Source organism: Microtus oregoni, unplaced genomic scaffold (genome assembly GCF_018167655.1).
Source record: "Microtus oregoni isolate MIOR12 unplaced genomic scaffold, Mior012 000038F_ref0000394, whole genome shotgun sequence".
NCBI lineage: Eukaryota > Metazoa > Chordata > Mammalia > Rodentia > Cricetidae > Microtus > Microtus oregoni.
The window spans coordinates 7264867-7282835 of record NW_024543097.1 but is presented as its reverse complement, the minus strand read 5'-3'; the positions used below and the strand labels follow the sequence as shown (position 1 = coordinate 7282835).

Genomic DNA, 17969 nt, shown 5'->3' with positions numbered 1-17969 from the left:
ACTGGCTGGCACCCAGGTTGTGAGGAAATGCTAGTCACGCTGACCATGGCAACCCTGCTCTGACACAGTCCAGAATTGCATCTTGCCTTTTGTCATTCATGTTTTACTGTGCTGTAGACACATTGCTTGAGTAAAAATGCCAGTGGCCTTAATATTTTCACTGGTCTAGGGAATGACTGAATATCTGCACTGCAATTGTTTTAAGCAGTCCTTTAAACCACTCACAGATGGAGACTTTTCATGCAAGTTTTTAGGAAGGCTTCATAATTTTTCACTAAATTTACTGTATTATATATCATTTTCTGACAGAAAAACAATCTTGGTTTCCAATTTTAATAAACTAGTTTTACAACTTTGAGAAAAAAGACATTCAACCCCATAAGACATCAGTTTCATGAGTTTCTAAAACTCCCTCCTCTTTTACAATCTCTTTCTGGTAATTATAAAGATTTATATGACACTCCTCATCCCCCACAGAACTCAAAGCAGATCTGTCGAGTTGGCTGGGAGACTGACTGGGAGGTCTCCACATTCATTACCTGTAATAATAAGTTGCTACGGTGAGTTAATGATTTAAGACTAGTAAATGCTTGACTGTGGGAAAAGGAAGCTTAAAACTAATTTATGGGAATATAATCCACTGGGCATTTTCCTATTTCTTCAGAAATATTTTAGAGGCGCCTCAAGAGTAGTTGATCATATTGAGGTGACAAAGGAGAATGGCTGTTTCTCTAATAAGAAAAAGGAAATCATTCATCGTCTTCCAGGTCCAGATCTTCCCTATACCTAGATAAGTTATCACTTATTATTAAGAAATTTATGTATTTTAATCATTAAAAGGAAGAATAATACCAGGGATGAAGCCGATGCTGCAAATCAAACAATCTGGCTTTTGTCAATTCATCACACAGTTCTTACCAACACAGGGTGGAAAGAAGTGACGATTCTGGCCACCTTTTCAACATCTCATAAAATCCAATTATAGATGCCAATTTACATTAACTGTTTCATGAATAATTTGAATAAAAATCAGTAATAATTCATGTTAGACAGGCAAATTATGACAAATAACTCTAGAATAACATATGGAGCTTGAACTTTAAAATATGAGTGATTCCTAGGAAGAAGTTGTGTTTTATTTCTTAAATAAAATTTGAAAATTGGAAACAAAGTCACCAGAACTAGTGTGCTTTTGGTGAAAGCATTGTTTGATTAGAGTTGTTATTTTTATATGCATAATTTGACATATTTATTTGCAATTTTCATTTTATTTCACAATTTGAGTTATATAATTTCAACAATAAAAATTTTTCCTTATTTACTGAGGAACCAGAAGCTGGGAAATTTTCATCTTACAATCAGTTACAGTGCTGATTCACTTCAAAATACTCATCAGATATTGATAAAATGTAAAGGAAAACACAATCAACTAGTCTTCAGATTTTGTAAATCTGTGTTTAAAATGATAATTATGCTTTTTTTTCTCTTTTCTTTATTGCAGTTTCTTTCCGCTTTGGGATCAGTGAGATGGTTGGTATGTAAGGGAAGCCCAAGGCCCAGAGTTTCATTTCTGAACACATGATGTGTAAGGAATGAATCAACTCTGAGAAGCTGTCATCTGACAACAGTCACATGACATATATAGTACTCCCAGCACCACAGACAGGTGCATGTGCAGGTGGGCATGCATGTATGCACGCACGCATGCGAACATGCACACAAACACACAATGTAACAATTCTCTTGAATCCTGAATCCCAACACTTTCAAAGTTGTACCTATTACCTAGAGAGTGACTACTAATAAGACTGCTTCTGCTGATTAGCCTGGGGAAAGGACAGGTGATTGACTTACTGTACGTGCGTCCCACACAGACAAGGTCTTGTCTGCAGAAGCAGTGAGAAGAGTGTTGGAGAAGGGGAAAAACTCAATGCTGTTCACAGAATCGGTGTGTCCATATAATGTATATCTGCACCGTTCACTGTAGAAAGGGAGTAAGAACAAGGATTTAGGACTTTGTATCTAAATATTGTTATTAGCACTGCCTATGCAATGCTAATAAAAAGCAAAGCCAAGAACTGAAAAGCATCAACAGTTTAAAAATAGTAGAGACGCGCATGTGCACATGTGGGCAGTCACGTACACATACATTTACAATAACAATATATTAGGCATAGTGGCACATGCCTATAATCTAAGACTCTGGAGACAGGGTAGCCATGAGTTCCAGGATGGAATGGGTTACAGACTGTCACAAATAATCAAAGAACAGTTTCAAAGAAACATTTTATAATCACGTAATCACTTAGAAATAATTAGTAGGATCAAATACATTTAAATTACCTTCAAATTATGGAACAATTTGTGCCGTTACCTTACACTACTTTTAACAGCATTTCTTTAGGTACGTGTGTAGAGGGCAGAGGGCAGCGGGCAGCTTCCAGGAGTCCACTCTCTCCTCCCACTGTTGTGGATTCTATCAGTCATCAGCCTTATCACAATCATTTTTATCCACTGAAAGTCTTACTGGCCCTATACTGTTTATTTATACCTTGAAATAAATACATAAAACTTGTCTCCAACTAGTAAAAGAACATGTTATTGTAAAGAAAATCTCCCACCAATCCCAAAGGTCAAGTCCACTTTCTTAGGTCACCATTTTCCTACTTGGTTCCTCAGTCTGTCACTACATTACAATGACTGGTCATACTTTTGGAAAATACTCAGATCCAGTTTCAAACCCGAAATATTCCCTTCCAATTGATCCATGATGGATCCAGGCATTGGCGAGTTAATGTCTGCGCTGGTAATTGTAATTTGCCTTTGGGGATGAGAATTTAAACAAGTGTTTTTCAGAGTGTTTCATTCAGACTAGCTATCAGCATCACTTGGGACTGGATCCAAAATGCAAATTCTCAGCCTCATCTCAAACCTATTGAATCAGACGTTCTGGAGTGAGGCCCAGCAATCTGTTTTAGCAAGCACTCCAGGGAATTCAGATGCACGCTGACATTTGAGAGCCATTGATCTGAACTACAGGAAATGAGTGGGGAGGAGTGTCTTCACCCTTTGCTGTGTTATGGATGGACTATCACTCAAAGCGTGACACGCACTGGGCAGAATCACCTTCATCTGTTATGGCAAATCATTTTAAAATAACGTCATTTATAAACCCATTGAAAAACTAGAGAAAGTGGAATCAGTAAAGAAACGTGCTCAGAACAGTGAAGTCAGCATATATGCACCACTAACGGGAGCACCGATGACCTCTGACCTATCTATGCATCTCTTCTCTGGCTTTGATATGCCTCCTGTGATCATATGATGTGGTGGGCCAACCTGAACCAGAGGCAGAAGGCTGAATGGCAGTCCTGGCCTGGACAAAATCCAGCAGGATAAGGGTTGAGTTGACTCTGGGTGGCAGATTTCCTCCTTCGGCAAAGAAAATGGATTAACTGAAAATACCTGGATGTTCAACACATCACAACTTTAAAAGTCTTTAACCGAGTGTGACAATAGGAAATAGAAGGACAGAGGTCATTTTGGGCCTGGTGCCTCAGAGCTGGCCTGGGTCTGAAAAAGCATGGGATAAATCCGGACTAGCTGAACATAGCGGACAATGAGGAATACTGAGAACTCAAGAACAATGGCAATGGGTTTTTGATCCTACTGCACGTACTGGCTTTGGGGGAGCCTAGGCAGTTTGGATGCTCACCTTACTAGACCTGGATGGAGGTGGGCGGTCCTTGGGCTTCCCACAGGTCAGGGAACCCTGATTGCTCTTCTAGCAGATGAGGAAGGGAGACTTGATCGGGGGAGGGGGAGGGAAATGGGAGGCGGCGGGGAGGAGGCAGAAATCCTTAATAAATAAAGACATTTTTTAAAAAAAGGAAAGTTTTCTCCTCACTTTGTAAATTTTGACATTTTCTTAAGATATCAAGAAATATTAAGGTGTAATCTGAATTTGAATACTGATTCAAGTTACTCCCCCTTTGCATATTAAGACAACTATTATGCAACATATCATTAATAAAAAATAAAACTATTAAAATTCAAGATTATTCTGTATTGATTTACCTTCAAATTTAAAAGGTTTGGAGATTGGCTAATAATATTTTTGGTTATCTCTTTGGTTTGTGATTCTGAGAATTGAAGCAATGGTCCCCTAAACGCATACCAAGTACTCTACCAAAGAATTATGTCCTTAGTTTCTTGGCTGACAATATTCGGATGGCTAAAGCTATTATATGAATATGCACTGGTGTTAATAGCCACAGCCTGTAAGTGAACTTTTTTATAAATAATATTTTATAAACAGGCCAACTCACATGCACATTGTCTTGCTTTCCACTTCAGGTAAAGGTTTTCATAGTTATAGCAGAGACCACATGACCCATGAGCCTAAAATACTTAATACTAATACTTGCTCTGAAAAAACATGGACTGCATTCCCTGAGAGATATACCAAGGTATTCCAGTTTCTCTCCTGGAACTCACTCCTGTAGAACAGGCTAGCCTTGAACTCAGAGGCCTGCCTCTGCCTCCTGGGTGCTGAGATTAAAGGCTTACATCAGCACTGCCAGACTCTTTTTTTAAAAAATAAGATTTATTTATTTATTATGTATATAGTGGTCTGTCTGCATTTATGCCTCCAGGCCAGAAGAGGGCACCAGATCTCATTTTGGATGCGAGCCACCATGTGGTTAAAGAATTGAACTCAGGATTTTAGAAGAGTAACCTATGTTCTTAACTTGAGCCATCTCTCCAGCTCCCATATTTGAATTTTTAAAAGTATCCTTCATTCTTATAGTATTGAATTGATCTCATTTTTTGAAACTCATGGAGTCCTTCCTCACTCCCTCCCTCCCTCCGTCCCTTCTTTCTTTCCTTCTTCTTTTCTCTTTTCTTATTTTACTTTGTATAATCCTGGATGTCTTGGAACTTGCTTTGTATACTAGGCTTGCCTTGAACTCGAAGAGATCTGCCTGCCTCTGACTCCCGTGTGCTGGAATTAAAGGCATGCATCACCACTGCCTGCCTTCATTTTTTCCTTCTTAAACATATTATTTTTTTAATGTAATGGCTATTTTCTAATGATATGAAATGCATGAGTACAATTTTTTTCTCTGAAAGTTTATAATCTAATCCTGTTTCTTGGAATGAACAACTTTGAATATTAGCATAATTGTCCAAGCTAAAGTTCTAGGCAGGGATAGAGATGCAGATAGAGGAAGAAGATGAAAGCAGAGACCGATTATAAAAGTGATAATGGTATAATTATGACAGAAAAGAACAAATATAAAATTTTAATTATAATTTAATCATAAGATACCACAAGTATAATTTAAAAAATGCTAAAAGTCAAGTAAACACTTTCAATATAAGACGATTTTTATTTACTTTAAGTTTTTTATTTTTTTTTTTTTTGATTTTTCGAGACAGGGTTTCTCTGTGGTTTTGGAGCCTGTCCTGGAACTAGCTCTTGTAGACCAGGCTGGTCTCGAACTCATGGAGATCCGCCTGCCTCTGCCTCCCAAGTGCTGGGATTAAAAGCGTGAGCCACCACCGCCCGGCTTTACTTTAAGTTTTAACATTTTTATTTACTAGTAATGTGTGTGTGTGTTTGTGTGTGTGTTTGAGTGTGTGTGTATGTACATATAAACATATGTACATATAACAACAGTCAAAGAACAAAGAGGCCACAAATTTGAAAGAGGTCGTAGAGGGGTATATGGGAGGGTTTAAAGAGAGGAAAAGGAGGAAAGTGATGCAATTATAATGAATATAATATAATTATATTATAATCTCAAAAATAAGAAAAATAATTACAACAATAATAATAATCTTAAAAATACATCCAAAAGTGAAAAAAAGTAATTGAAATGAAAGTGGACTGTAAAATCATTTTCACTTCTAGAAGGCATGGTGAACAAAACCAAAATGTAGACTTATTTCCTCCCAGTTGCTTTTACTCTTTCATTACACTGAAAAAGTCTCAGGCAAACTGCTCGCCTGCTCTTTCCCAGCCTGTTGCAATGGACTATGTTCTTGTGATGAGCAACAGCTTCTGACTCACTACTAACATGGGAAATGTGAAGCTTTAATGTAGCAGGTTTTGGTAAGAATTTTCGGTTACTCTTGTAGATGTTTGTTAGTTACAGGTAAGGTCTTCTCCCTCATCTATTCTTTTCTTTCATTTATCTTATGAATTTGGGAAATACCACTTTTGTTCTATGTTGTTTCATTTGCCCTATTTCAATTTGTTGGTTAATATTCATTTTATTTCATAACTCAATTATATTTATTCTGTGTGTTTTGTGGAGGGAGAAACATCAATCAAGATCTTTCATTTCCATTCCAGTGGTCTCAATACTCCTCAGTGTCTTTTACCTACATCTACTGTCTCAAAAAAAAAATAATAATAATAATAAAATGTTTTTCTTATTTTGCTATTTTATTTTTTAAAGCAATTTAAATTCTATCATTTATGTAATTTCTTTGAAAGTATAGAGTACTTTCATCTAAGTTCTTGGTTTAATATCTCAGGAATTTCTTTTGTAATTGCCTTTTAATTTTATTTTTTTGTCCTCACCTTCTTATTATTTTTATTGAGCTCTACACTTTTATCTGCTCCCTTCCCTTCCTCTCTCTTCCCCTTCAACCCTTCCCCAAGGTCCTCATGCTCCCACTTTACTTGGATCTTGTCTTTTTCTACTTCCAATGTAGATTAGATCTATATAAGTCTCTCTTAGGGTCCTCATTATTGTCTAGGTTCTCTGGGATGTTGATTTGTGGGCTGGTTTTTTTTTTTTGCTTTATGTTTATGAGTACATATGATAATTGTCTTTCTGTATCTGGGTTATTGAAGTAATAAGGGCGGCGGCGGGGCTGCGTCCCCAACACCCCATCCGCCTGCCCTGCTAGCTTATGCCCCGAAATAATTACACGGACACTGTATTCTTTTAAACACTGCTTGGCCCCATTCTCTTGTAGGCTAATTCTCACATATTAATTTAGCCCATTTCTAATCATCTGTGTGTAGCACCCCAAGGTGCGCTTACCGGGGAGATTCTAGCCTAGTCCATCCTGGGTCAGAGCTTCATCCCGGGAGAGGGGCATGGCGTCTCTCTCAGGCCTCTGCTCCCGAGAGGAAAGCGGTCGAGTCTCTGAGCTCACTTCCTCTTCCTCCCAGCATTTTGTTCTGTTTACTCCTCCCACCTATCCTCTAACCAATAAAATGGGCCAGGGCAGTGCCTTTATTAGCCAATGACCTTCCTCCATCATTTCCCCTTTTTCGGTTTAAACAACAACAAAAAAAGGCTTTAACATAGCAAAATTACATATAACAAAACAGTTATCAAGTAAAAGTTACAATAATCTTTATCATAACTAAGGAAAACTATAACTATAACTAACTATTCTTAACTCCATCAAAGACACCAGAAAGATATAATATTACCTAAGTAAACAAGAACTAAGAAACTTCAAACTCTAGAAATGACAAAGATATCTCGCTGCCTGGACAGTCACCCAAAGTTCCTCTGTACCGTTGGGGCATCCATCTTCAGCCTTCAGGCCCATGGTATCCAGCAGACATTTCCATAAAGCAGGAAAATTCAAAGTCAGTTCAGTCACTATCTGTTGTGTCCTGCAGAATTTTCTCGCAGACTCTTTCAAAATGAATCAGGAACCCCGAAAGATCATCTCACCTTAGGCAAGTTCAGTAGTCCTCTCTCTGCGGGTTCTCTGTGTCCAGTTTATGCAATAGTCCAGGCAAGAGCAGTTTCTTGCCCAAATGGCTATCAAACTCCATAACGAGCCTCTTCGATGCCCATCGTCCTCTTGAAGTAGATTGGTGCTGCCAGGAGCAGAGTGTCTCATTGTCATGAAAAGTCCTTAGTTATTAAAACATTTAAAATGCCATATTCTATAATCTTTGAAAGATATGAAGAATGTCTATCTAAAATATATCTCTATATATCTAGAAAATCTAACTAACATGACTACAAGCTTTACTATTATTGATGATTATCCATTAACAACCTATATTTCTTAATTATACAGTACATATTTAAATGAACTATACAATCACAATACCTTAATCAAAATCAGAAACACTTATACATATAACAAAATTGACCATAAATCTCTATCAATAAAGCAAAATCTATACTAATGCAAATTATTCATACCTATATCATATCCCCCTTCAAATGTAAAAGAACGTTTATAAACCATATTTGGGAACATGGGCGCAGTTTTTTCTCTCCAAGCTGCTTCCTGCTGAATGGGGGCGTCGTTAATTAGGTCTTTCATGGTATAACCTGTGTGCTAGTTTCATCTCAGTTGGCAGTTGAGCAAAGCAATTTTCTGAAGGTGTTCGCAACAACCCTTCAGGAGGGCGTGGTCCATCATACCAAATCGGAACAGAAGAAGTGAACAGCGTCTCATCCTCTGTGAAAACAAAATAAGAAACTTCTTTCCAAAGCATCATGTCCTTAGATCCAAATTTCAAAGTCAAGACATTTTCAAAATATCTATGTTGGATTAGTTCAGCAGCATTTATAAACAAATATCTTTTAGCAGCTGTTGCTCCTTCCTCAGCATTCAAATAATTTAAAGAGAGCATAATAGCATGCAGTATCAAAATTCTCTGTGTTTTTTCCATCTTTGTGCAGCTTTGTTTTAACCTCTATTTAGTTTATTTTTACTTTTAACTTTTTGCTTTTTGAGATAGGTTCTCTGTATCTTTGACCTGAAGTAACTCTGTAGACCAGACTGTCTTTGAACTCTCAGAGATCTGCCTGTCTCTGCCTCCCAGGCATTCGGGATTAAAGGTGTATGCTACTACACCTTGAACTCACAGAGATCTGTTTGCCTCTGCCTTCTAGGCACTGGGATTAAAGGCGTGTGCTACCACACACAACAACTCTCTTCCTTTTTTTTTGTTACTTTTAAGAACTTTAAATTTTAGTCTGCATATATTTTTAACACACTTCAAACCATTTAGAAATTTTCTTTGTCTTTGAATCTCTCTTTACTGTATATCTCTCTTTTTCTGACCACACGAGTCTTTAATTTACCAAGCAATATCAGTAGGATTAAAGGCGTGGCTTTGCCGGCTGGATCCAGCCCATTCCTTAGCTTTCCAGCCTCATGGCTGAGGTACTGGCTGAAGCCAGCAAGCGAGCTTTAGCAGCCTGTGCTTGCAAACCGCACAAACCGCCTGCGTAAAAGAGTCAGAGTTTGCCCTGGCAGGACAGCCCATAAAGCCGGCATTTTTAAATGGCGCAGCTTTTTTCCTGCTATGGCTGAAAACTGAAAAGCATGCGTTCAGCTTTTCGTCAACACCGTTTAAGTGTTTCGTGGCAGGACCTCTTAATGAGCTGCAGGCTTTGCAGCTAAAGCTGAGTCAGGAAGCCTCTCTTAGATGAAAGTGCATGCTTGCCTCTAACAAGCAGAGCAGACCCGAGAACACAGCGAGTCTAGTTGCCATCAAACAAATCGCAGCACTTTACTCCAAATGCTCTATTCAAAAGCTCTGTCTCCCGCAGGAGCCAGACAGAGATCTCAATGGCGACACAGCCCCAGGAAGTCGCGCTTTAAAATGACACAGCGTTTTTTCTGCTACTGTTGCCGAATCAGGGAATCTCCCTACAGCATGCCACCAACAAACAGCAAAAATGTGTGTTAAACTCTCTCTCCCTTATTTTTAAGCCTTCTCAGGTTTTTTAAGTGGGTTTAGTCCATCACTGCTTGGCCCTTTAGCTCTAGCACTTACAGGCTAATTCTCACATCCCGATCAACCCATCTCTAATAATCTGTGAGAACCGGTCTTATCTCACTCAAAATGATGTTTTCTAGATCCATCCATTTGCCTGCAAAATTTAAGATCTTATTTTTTTTCTCTCAGGAATATCTTATACACTGTGTTATCTACTGGGATTGGCATGTATCAACTTATTTTCAATTTTTATAATGCTGTATAAATCTTAGATTTAGTTCCCTACACTTTTGACTGTGTTTTAGTATGGAAACACCTGCTTGCTAATGACACATAAAGAGCATTCAGATTTATCCTTCCTCCAAGAAGGATAATCTACAAAGTCTCTTCAGATGTATTGTAGCCTCCAAACTTCTCAAAAGTTTATCACTTATTTGAATACCAATGTTCACTTACAATTTTGTATTTTAAAATAGAATGTATTGGACCTGTTAAACTTCTCAGGTCTCTTCTTTAGTTCTAAATGATCAGAACCCCAATCTATGTTAGTCTCCTTTAAGTCTTTTATGGAACAGTAAACATGCTTTCCTAAGATTCAGACTTCCAATAACTACAAAAAAGAAATATAGTGATTCTCTTCCAACAAAAGAAAGATATAATAAGATGTATATTATTTAGGCCAGTCTTTTCTAGTATTGAATTAAAACAGTGTACCATGGTCTTATATGAGAGAGAAAGGGGTAAAAATATCTCAATACCCACTATTTTATGACCATGACATTACACTAAGAAATAAAGAAATAGAAGGCTTCTGTGACAACTACCAAAACACAACAACCTATACAAGCCATTAAAGAGAACTCTTAGAAAAATGTGATAAGGATGCTGTAGTGTAGCTCTCCATGATAGATGGCTTCTGGTAAACATGACGGGGGTTAGAGAAAGCATTCAGTGTTTTCTTTAAGGGCTGACCACTTGGGATTTGACCATACTCCAGTGAGAATATGGGCAACACAAAATGGACTTTTTTTTTTTTAATTCTTTTATGAGAGGTAGGGAGAGGAAAGGTGACGAGAGTTGGGGGTGGACTTGGGAAGACTGGGAAATTAATGTAATCAGGGTGCATTCAGTGAAATTCTAAAATAATTAGGAAAAAATATGTTAGAAAAAAAGAAATATGGAAATAAAGCCTCATAGAATTGAATCTCATGAGCATGGAATAGTGAGTCTACTCTCTAAGTTACAGTAGACTATTTTCTAGGAATTGGCAGTGTGGGAATTCTATGTAAAAGGAACTGAGCTGAGATTGGCAGTAGTTAGTATGCAAGGATCCATCATGAGTTGTTTAGATAGGATTTCCTCAGACTATGATTTCACAAGGTCTATAAGGAATCCCTTCTCTGCCATCAACGACAAACAATAACGCCAAGGATAAAGGACTTCCAGAAGGGTTTAGAGTTTAATTTTTAGCCAGATTGAATTGACATTACTAAATATCCAAGCCTTTCACTTGGGATTACAGATAACCTCTACCACGGGGGCAGATATTAGATTCATGAATTGATCTCAAGTCAACAGCATATTTTATTATCAAATATTAAAACTAAATGTGAAAGCACACTAACCAGAACAGAACCCTGCCTGCTACATGAAAATTATCTATATACAGATTTATATTCAAAAGAAATATTCTGTGTATATAAAAATTGCTATGCATATGAAAATATAAAAAATAAGAGCCACAAACAAAAAAAGAAACATTAAAAAAACAGATCTTGAACTAATTGTTGTAATCAAAGACTTCAAAAAATATTTTACAAAACATACAAGTATGTAAATGAATATGTAGTTACAGTGCTTGTTGAGATAATCTCCTAAGATATAGAAAAATGTTAAAATTGGGGGCTCATGAATAATAAAGTACAGAAAATTAAAAAAAATCATTGAGTAAACAAAATATCTGTTTAGATACTTCAGAAAAGAATAAAAATTCAGAGTTTTAGTCATCAGTAGGAAAACATGAGAATGTTTAACACACATGTACTTGAATTTGCAGAGAAGGGTAGAGTACTAAGAAACATTTTTGAGAAATAATGGCTAAAATTGTTTCCAATTTAAAGGAAAATATCATAGTTCTGATACAACTTTTTAACTCCAATAACAATGCACCAAAGAATATCATAGTCAAAATGTCAAAGCAACGCATAAAACAAAACAACAACAACAAATCCCAAAGTTGTCATAGATAAAAGGAACAGAACATAGAGGGGGTACAAGGCTCCAATGGCAGCCGACTTCTCACCAGAAGAAAAAAGAAGCAAAGGGGGGGGGTCAGACTTGTGTTTTCAAAAGTGCTGAATTTAGGGATTCAGCTAAAAATACCTTTATTTATGAAGATAAAACAAAATTTCAGATCAATGAAAGCTGAAAAAAATTGATCGCTAGGAAATCTTTCCTACAAGACTTGCTGAATTGGAGTTATTCATACTGAGTGAAAATGGCACCAGGCAGAAACTTTAGTGTATGAAAAGAACAAAGGGAACTTAGGTGATCAATACATGAGCAAGCTAAAATGCCATTTCCCAATTTTGATAACTACTGGAAAAGGAAATATAGCAAAAAAAAAAGGATATAGGTATAAAATATAGGGATTTTTCCAAATACAGGCAATTCATCCTATAAGAATTATATTCTAACATCAAGATGTTTTAATATAGAATTTGTCTTTACTTATACTAAAACTTTCTCTATGAATGAGCAGTTCACAGATACCTATTCTCTTCACTTTGACCATATGTAAGTTTCTAATGAGTACTGAAAACTGCATTGATATAAGACACAGATTAGAGAGCATTTTAATGCTATGTTCATTTATCAAAATAATAGTAAGTTCACCTGAGGCTATAAATGGCACGTGCACACTCACACCCACACACAAGCACACAGGCACACACACACACAGAGAGAGAGAGAGAGAGAGAGAGAGAGAGAGAGAGAGAGAGAGAGAGAGAGATTCTTTCAAGGATCAAAGAACATTGTGGAAGTGGTAGAAATGATTGCAAGAATCAGAAGTTGCTGAAGCCTGAAGCAAAACAGTGTTTTCTGACTGTGAGAGAAGTGTTGTGCTTATTAACTCACAGACACTGTGGTCGCCTATACAAGGGATGCACAAGATGAACCAGTCAACACTTCAGGAAGGTTGGATGAGGGGCTAATGAGCCCTCAGACCCAGCAACGGAGATGTTGATTACTGGAGGAGGAAGAATCAGTTTCCATTAAGGGTGCAGAGGCAGGCAGATCATCCACATTCCAGTGGATGGCCTCGTACCCTTCTTATATTGACAGCATTAATTGGACTCAGTGAGTCATTTACAAACAAAACCAAAGCAGAGACCATGAAACTGGCAGTGGGTGGGAAGAAGGTCTGGGAGGAGGTTGGATAGGTTCAAAATACATTGTGTTGATGCATAAAAACTTAAAATGCTATTTTCTTTTAAAGTTTGTTTTTGAAATAACACCAAAATATTTATTCAAATGTATGTGTCAATAATATGTTACCAGGAATACAATGTACATATATACTTATATGTGTATATGTTTTGACATATTTCCCATGTTGTCAACTATCTCTCTATTTGCAAACTTTAGGACTATTTAGGCAAATATAAAGGATTAAAATATATTTTATTAAAAACTATTTAATAAGTGCATATACAGGAAAAATATGTAATTGGTAAATTGTGTCCTAACATTAAATGCACTTAGTAAAATATCGTATACACTCATAACTAATATCCAGACTTGTAATTTTATCATTATTAAAACTCAATTCAATTATTTGGGAATATATTAATTTCTGTCGTCAGGGAAGGTATAGAGAAAATCATTCAGTGATATGGCTCATGTGTTTCCCCAAAGAAAACGGAAAACATAGGTCTTCACACATCTCAAGGAAAGAGAAAAGTCCTGAAGGCGTGAGGGTATCTGGAGACATTACTGGCTGAGGTGAATGCGTCCTGGGCCTCCAGCTGAGGGAACAGACCTGGGAGGCACTGGCTGAGGTGAATGAGTCTGCTCGCTGAAGTGAACAGACCTGGGAGGGATCACTTAGCTGCTAGAAAAGAACGGCCTATTCAAAAGTCCTTCAAAATGGGGAAAATGGCCTTAAATGATGGAGCATGACAGAGGGCAGAAAGGAATGACTTGTACATTTGTACAGAAACAGCAACACTGTACCCTGAGTCAGTCTTCTTTTTCTCTCGTGCTGTTTTCCTATTGTTTTATAGGAAGAAGTCAGTTTTCAGGAAACAGCTGTTTCTTTCTCTTTTTAATTCATTCTCATTTCTTCACAGAGATGCCACAGTTTGCATGTGGAGGTCAGCACTGTGGAATTGTTTCTTGTCTTCCTCTAAGGTCCTGGGTCCCAAAGTGAGATCTTCAGTTTAGGATCATGTGTCTTTACCAACTGAGCCAACTTGGTTGCCCACAACAGCTATTTCTTAGCTTACCTCCTATGTTTTTATCATTTATTCCTGCTTATCTCTATTCCATTTCCATATGTATTTCATTTGATTTTTATTATTTTGATAACTGAATGTTTTTTTCAATTTTCAATTTGCTGCAAAAAATAAATAAATGAATTTATCTACTATTTCTGCTCGAATAATCTTCCTTTATATTGCATTTTCCAAGTATAAGTCAAATATAAGAGGAAAACATTCTAACAAACAAATGCCTTATGTGAGGGTCTTAATTTCTATGCATTTTAATATAATTAATGTTTAATTTAGTGACACCTTTAAAAATCCCAGGCTTGTAAGTACATACAGAAAAAATGTGGTCAATGGGATTACAGAACATTCATATTAAGCAAGTCACAGATATAATTTTAAGAGACTCTGAAGAGGGGATTTTGAATCTATCTTCCTTTTGAAAGTGTGATGTGGGCCATAGGGATAAGGATTCCTACAGGACATACAACACACAGCTGAAAAGATAGGCTTATGATGATCACCTAGTGTTGAGACTCTGTAAGAAATAAGAAAGTCATGCAAATCATGCCTTGTCAGAAAGATGGTTTGTCTCCCTTTCAATCTACTTTGACCTGCAATATTAATAGAGAAGATGAATCTATTAACTCCAACCCTTCTTCTAACAGTCTCTCTACCCCTCCCTAAGGAAAACACCTGGAACATCCACCCCTCTTCTTATATCAGTTGGCTTGCAGAAACACTGTGCTTTCCTCCAATCTATAAAGAGAATGGAGCCTCTGGACCCATGCAGTCCCAGGTCCCATCGACATTCACTTTGAAATCAAAATAAGAGAGGCAGAGCCCTAGAGAGGAAAACTAAGCCTGCACTCATGTTTCTCGCCACTCTTTCATTGTAAATCAGTGTGTCCCACAAGTGCCCTCTACACATCTGGCATGGCCCACCTCTGAGGATGGAGATTTGAGACAGAAATGTCCACTCTAAAAATCTCAACACTGTTATTCATAACATCCAAGGCACCTTTGAGCTTATTTATAAAACTTTATATCTTAGCTATTTTAAAATCTTCCAGGATTCTGCACTTAATTGGGATAAATTAAAGCTATATCCACATTTTTACTTTCAAATAAAGACCATTTTTAATGAAAGTATGTTGCTTTAGACAAACAATATGTAAAAATATGTAATCACAGAAATATTCTCTATTTGCAAATATGGAACTCAATTGACTATTCAACAAAGTTGTTGATGTCTAAATAAAATCTACTACAGATTCTGCCTCAACTACATAGACAACTTCTCTGCAAAATTATGGGGTGGATGTGAGAGTAAGAATCAAATGACCTTGGAGCATCATTCAGGCAAGTTTTTGGTCCAAACTCTGAAGAGTAAGCATATGAACATAGTATATTTTCTTTGGCCATAAACCTGCATTCACACTAAAGGCAAATCCCTGACAAGTTCAAATCCAGTGATATTATATATTTAGGGTTTGTTTATCCATGATTTAAACAATCAGGAGTAAAAAGGGTTTGAAAAAACTGCATATATAAAGGATAGTAATTTGTACCTTATTATATGGACAATAAAGTCTAATGAGTATATATACAGCATTTACATTATATTATATCTCTTATGTAGGTTACTTGCTATGTTACACTTTTATTTACTGTGACAAAGTGCTTGGTATTATAACATGATAGCATTATAACATTAAAAAGTGGATTGTTTTTGGTTCCTGTCCTGGAACTAGCTCTTGTAGACCAGGCTGGACTCAAACATCCTGTCTCAAAAATCAAAAAAAAAAGTGGATAGTTTAGTTTTGGCTCCAGATTTCACCTTATCCTAGAAGCTCATTGCATTGCCTAGAGGCTGAGGTGAGATTAAAAACCATGGGTAAATAAGCATGTGGTAATGGAGACTGTTCACTTCAGGACAGTCAGGAAGCAGAGAGATGGATGAGGGAATAAAGAATGAGTTAGTATGTTTTTCCCATCCCTCCTTTATTTTATCAGAGTCTCTTGCTCATAGGATAATACTGCCTACATCTAGAGCAAATTGTTTCACTCCTCACTCAGGTATCTGTGGACTCACCCTCAAAGATGCACCTTGAGAAACTGCTAACCTCCTAGATCAGCGGATCTCAGCCTTTCTGTGTCCTTCACTACAATCGCTTCTGTTGTGATGATGACCAACCGTAGAATTATTTCTACGGTTGCCACTTCATGACGCTAATTTTGTTACTCTTATAAATCATACTGTAAACATCCTGATCCCTATGAAATGGTCATTTGATCCCTAAAAGGGTCATGACCAACAGGTTGAGAACCACTGTCCTAGATGATTTTTAATTCAACCAAGTTGACAATCAAGATTAATTGTTGGCAATGCCAATACTATGCCATTTTATATAAGAGAAGTATGTTCATATTTCTGTATGAAAGTAGAAATATGTATCAGGTGGAGGTAAAGATGGCAGAGTAGCACACCCTGATAACAGCAAGAAAAAAATAATTGAATAACAAAACCCAGAAGATTAAAATTTTAAAAAATCAAAATGACAATTCAAGGCAAAATAAAATAAAGGCTAAAGCAAATAACTTTAAGACAAGTTTCTCTATTTTACATTATGGTTTATGGTGACATTTCTTGCTTACTGCTCCAAAAATTTACACACAAGAATGCCAAGTTAAATCAGCCCTTTTTATTTGTGACTTCATATTCACAAATTTCACCACTTGCTAACATTAATTTGTCTGTTGACCAAACTCTAGTCAGTCATCTGAGCCATCTTCCAAACTAGTTTCATCTTTGGCATATAAAACTATTATCAGGAATATGTTTCCACTCGCTGTTTTTGCCATCACAAAAAAAGACTTAAAGATTAAGCTAGTTTGCAAGATCTCAAGGCTTTCCTAGCTGGCCTAAGTGTCTGCCAGAGAAATTTCAGGGCTGTGAAAGAGTTCACTTTCAAGTCCAAACTTGATAAGCACCTGACCACTCTCCCTAACAGTTTACTAAAAAAAAAAAAAAAAAAAAAAAAAAGCTGACATTCTCCGTATTTCGTGTGTGTGTGTGCGCGCGCACGTGCATGAGTGTGTTTACACAACGCTGAACTATCTTTATAAAAGCTCACCCTTTAAAGCATGATCATCAGCAAACCTTATACTTAGATATGAGTAATAAATTGCATTGCACAGCAGGATGTGAGGCAGACTGCATTTCATTTGTTTCCTGGCTGTCCAGACTGAATAATGACACAGAAACTGTGTTAATTATAACACTGCTTGGCCAATAGCTTAGGCATATTCCTGGCTAACTCATATCTTAAATTAACACATTTCTACTAATATGTGTATTGCCACAAGGCTGTGGCTTACCGGGTAAGTTTTCTGTCTCAGTCTGCTTCAGCAGCTCCATGGCATCTCCTTGACTCTGCCTACTCTCTCTGTATCTCAGCCAGCCTGGCTATAGTCTGCCCTACCATAGGCCAAGCTTTATTCATTAACCAATAAAAGCAACACATATACAGAAGGACTTCCCACATCAGCAGGGTGATAATTGATCAAGATAACTGGTTTCACATTTTTAAAAAAACTGGGAGAAAGAATTTTCAATGTCTTCACTAAAAAGAAGTGAAATGATGCACATTTGAGGAAATGGATATGCTTATCTACTTTGTTTTTTAATTAAATTAATTAATTAATTAGTTATTTTCTCTGCTCCTCAGAGAAAATAAATCCTTCCCTGGGAA

At 36.9% G+C, this 17969-nt stretch overlaps 1 protein-coding gene across 1 annotated transcript in view; it reads right to left on the bottom strand.

Annotated features, from left to right (window-relative positions):
• The window catches only part of Spag16 (sperm associated antigen 16), an 899292-nt gene that overhangs the window by 357804 nt on the left and 523519 nt on the right, over nucleotides 1-17969 (bottom strand). Inside the window, exon 13 of the mRNA XM_041631902.1 lies at nucleotides 1855-1981. Coding sequence (XP_041487836.1) covers nucleotides 1855-1981 — 127 coding nt within the window. The remainder of the gene's footprint in view (nucleotides 1-1854; nucleotides 1982-17969) is intronic.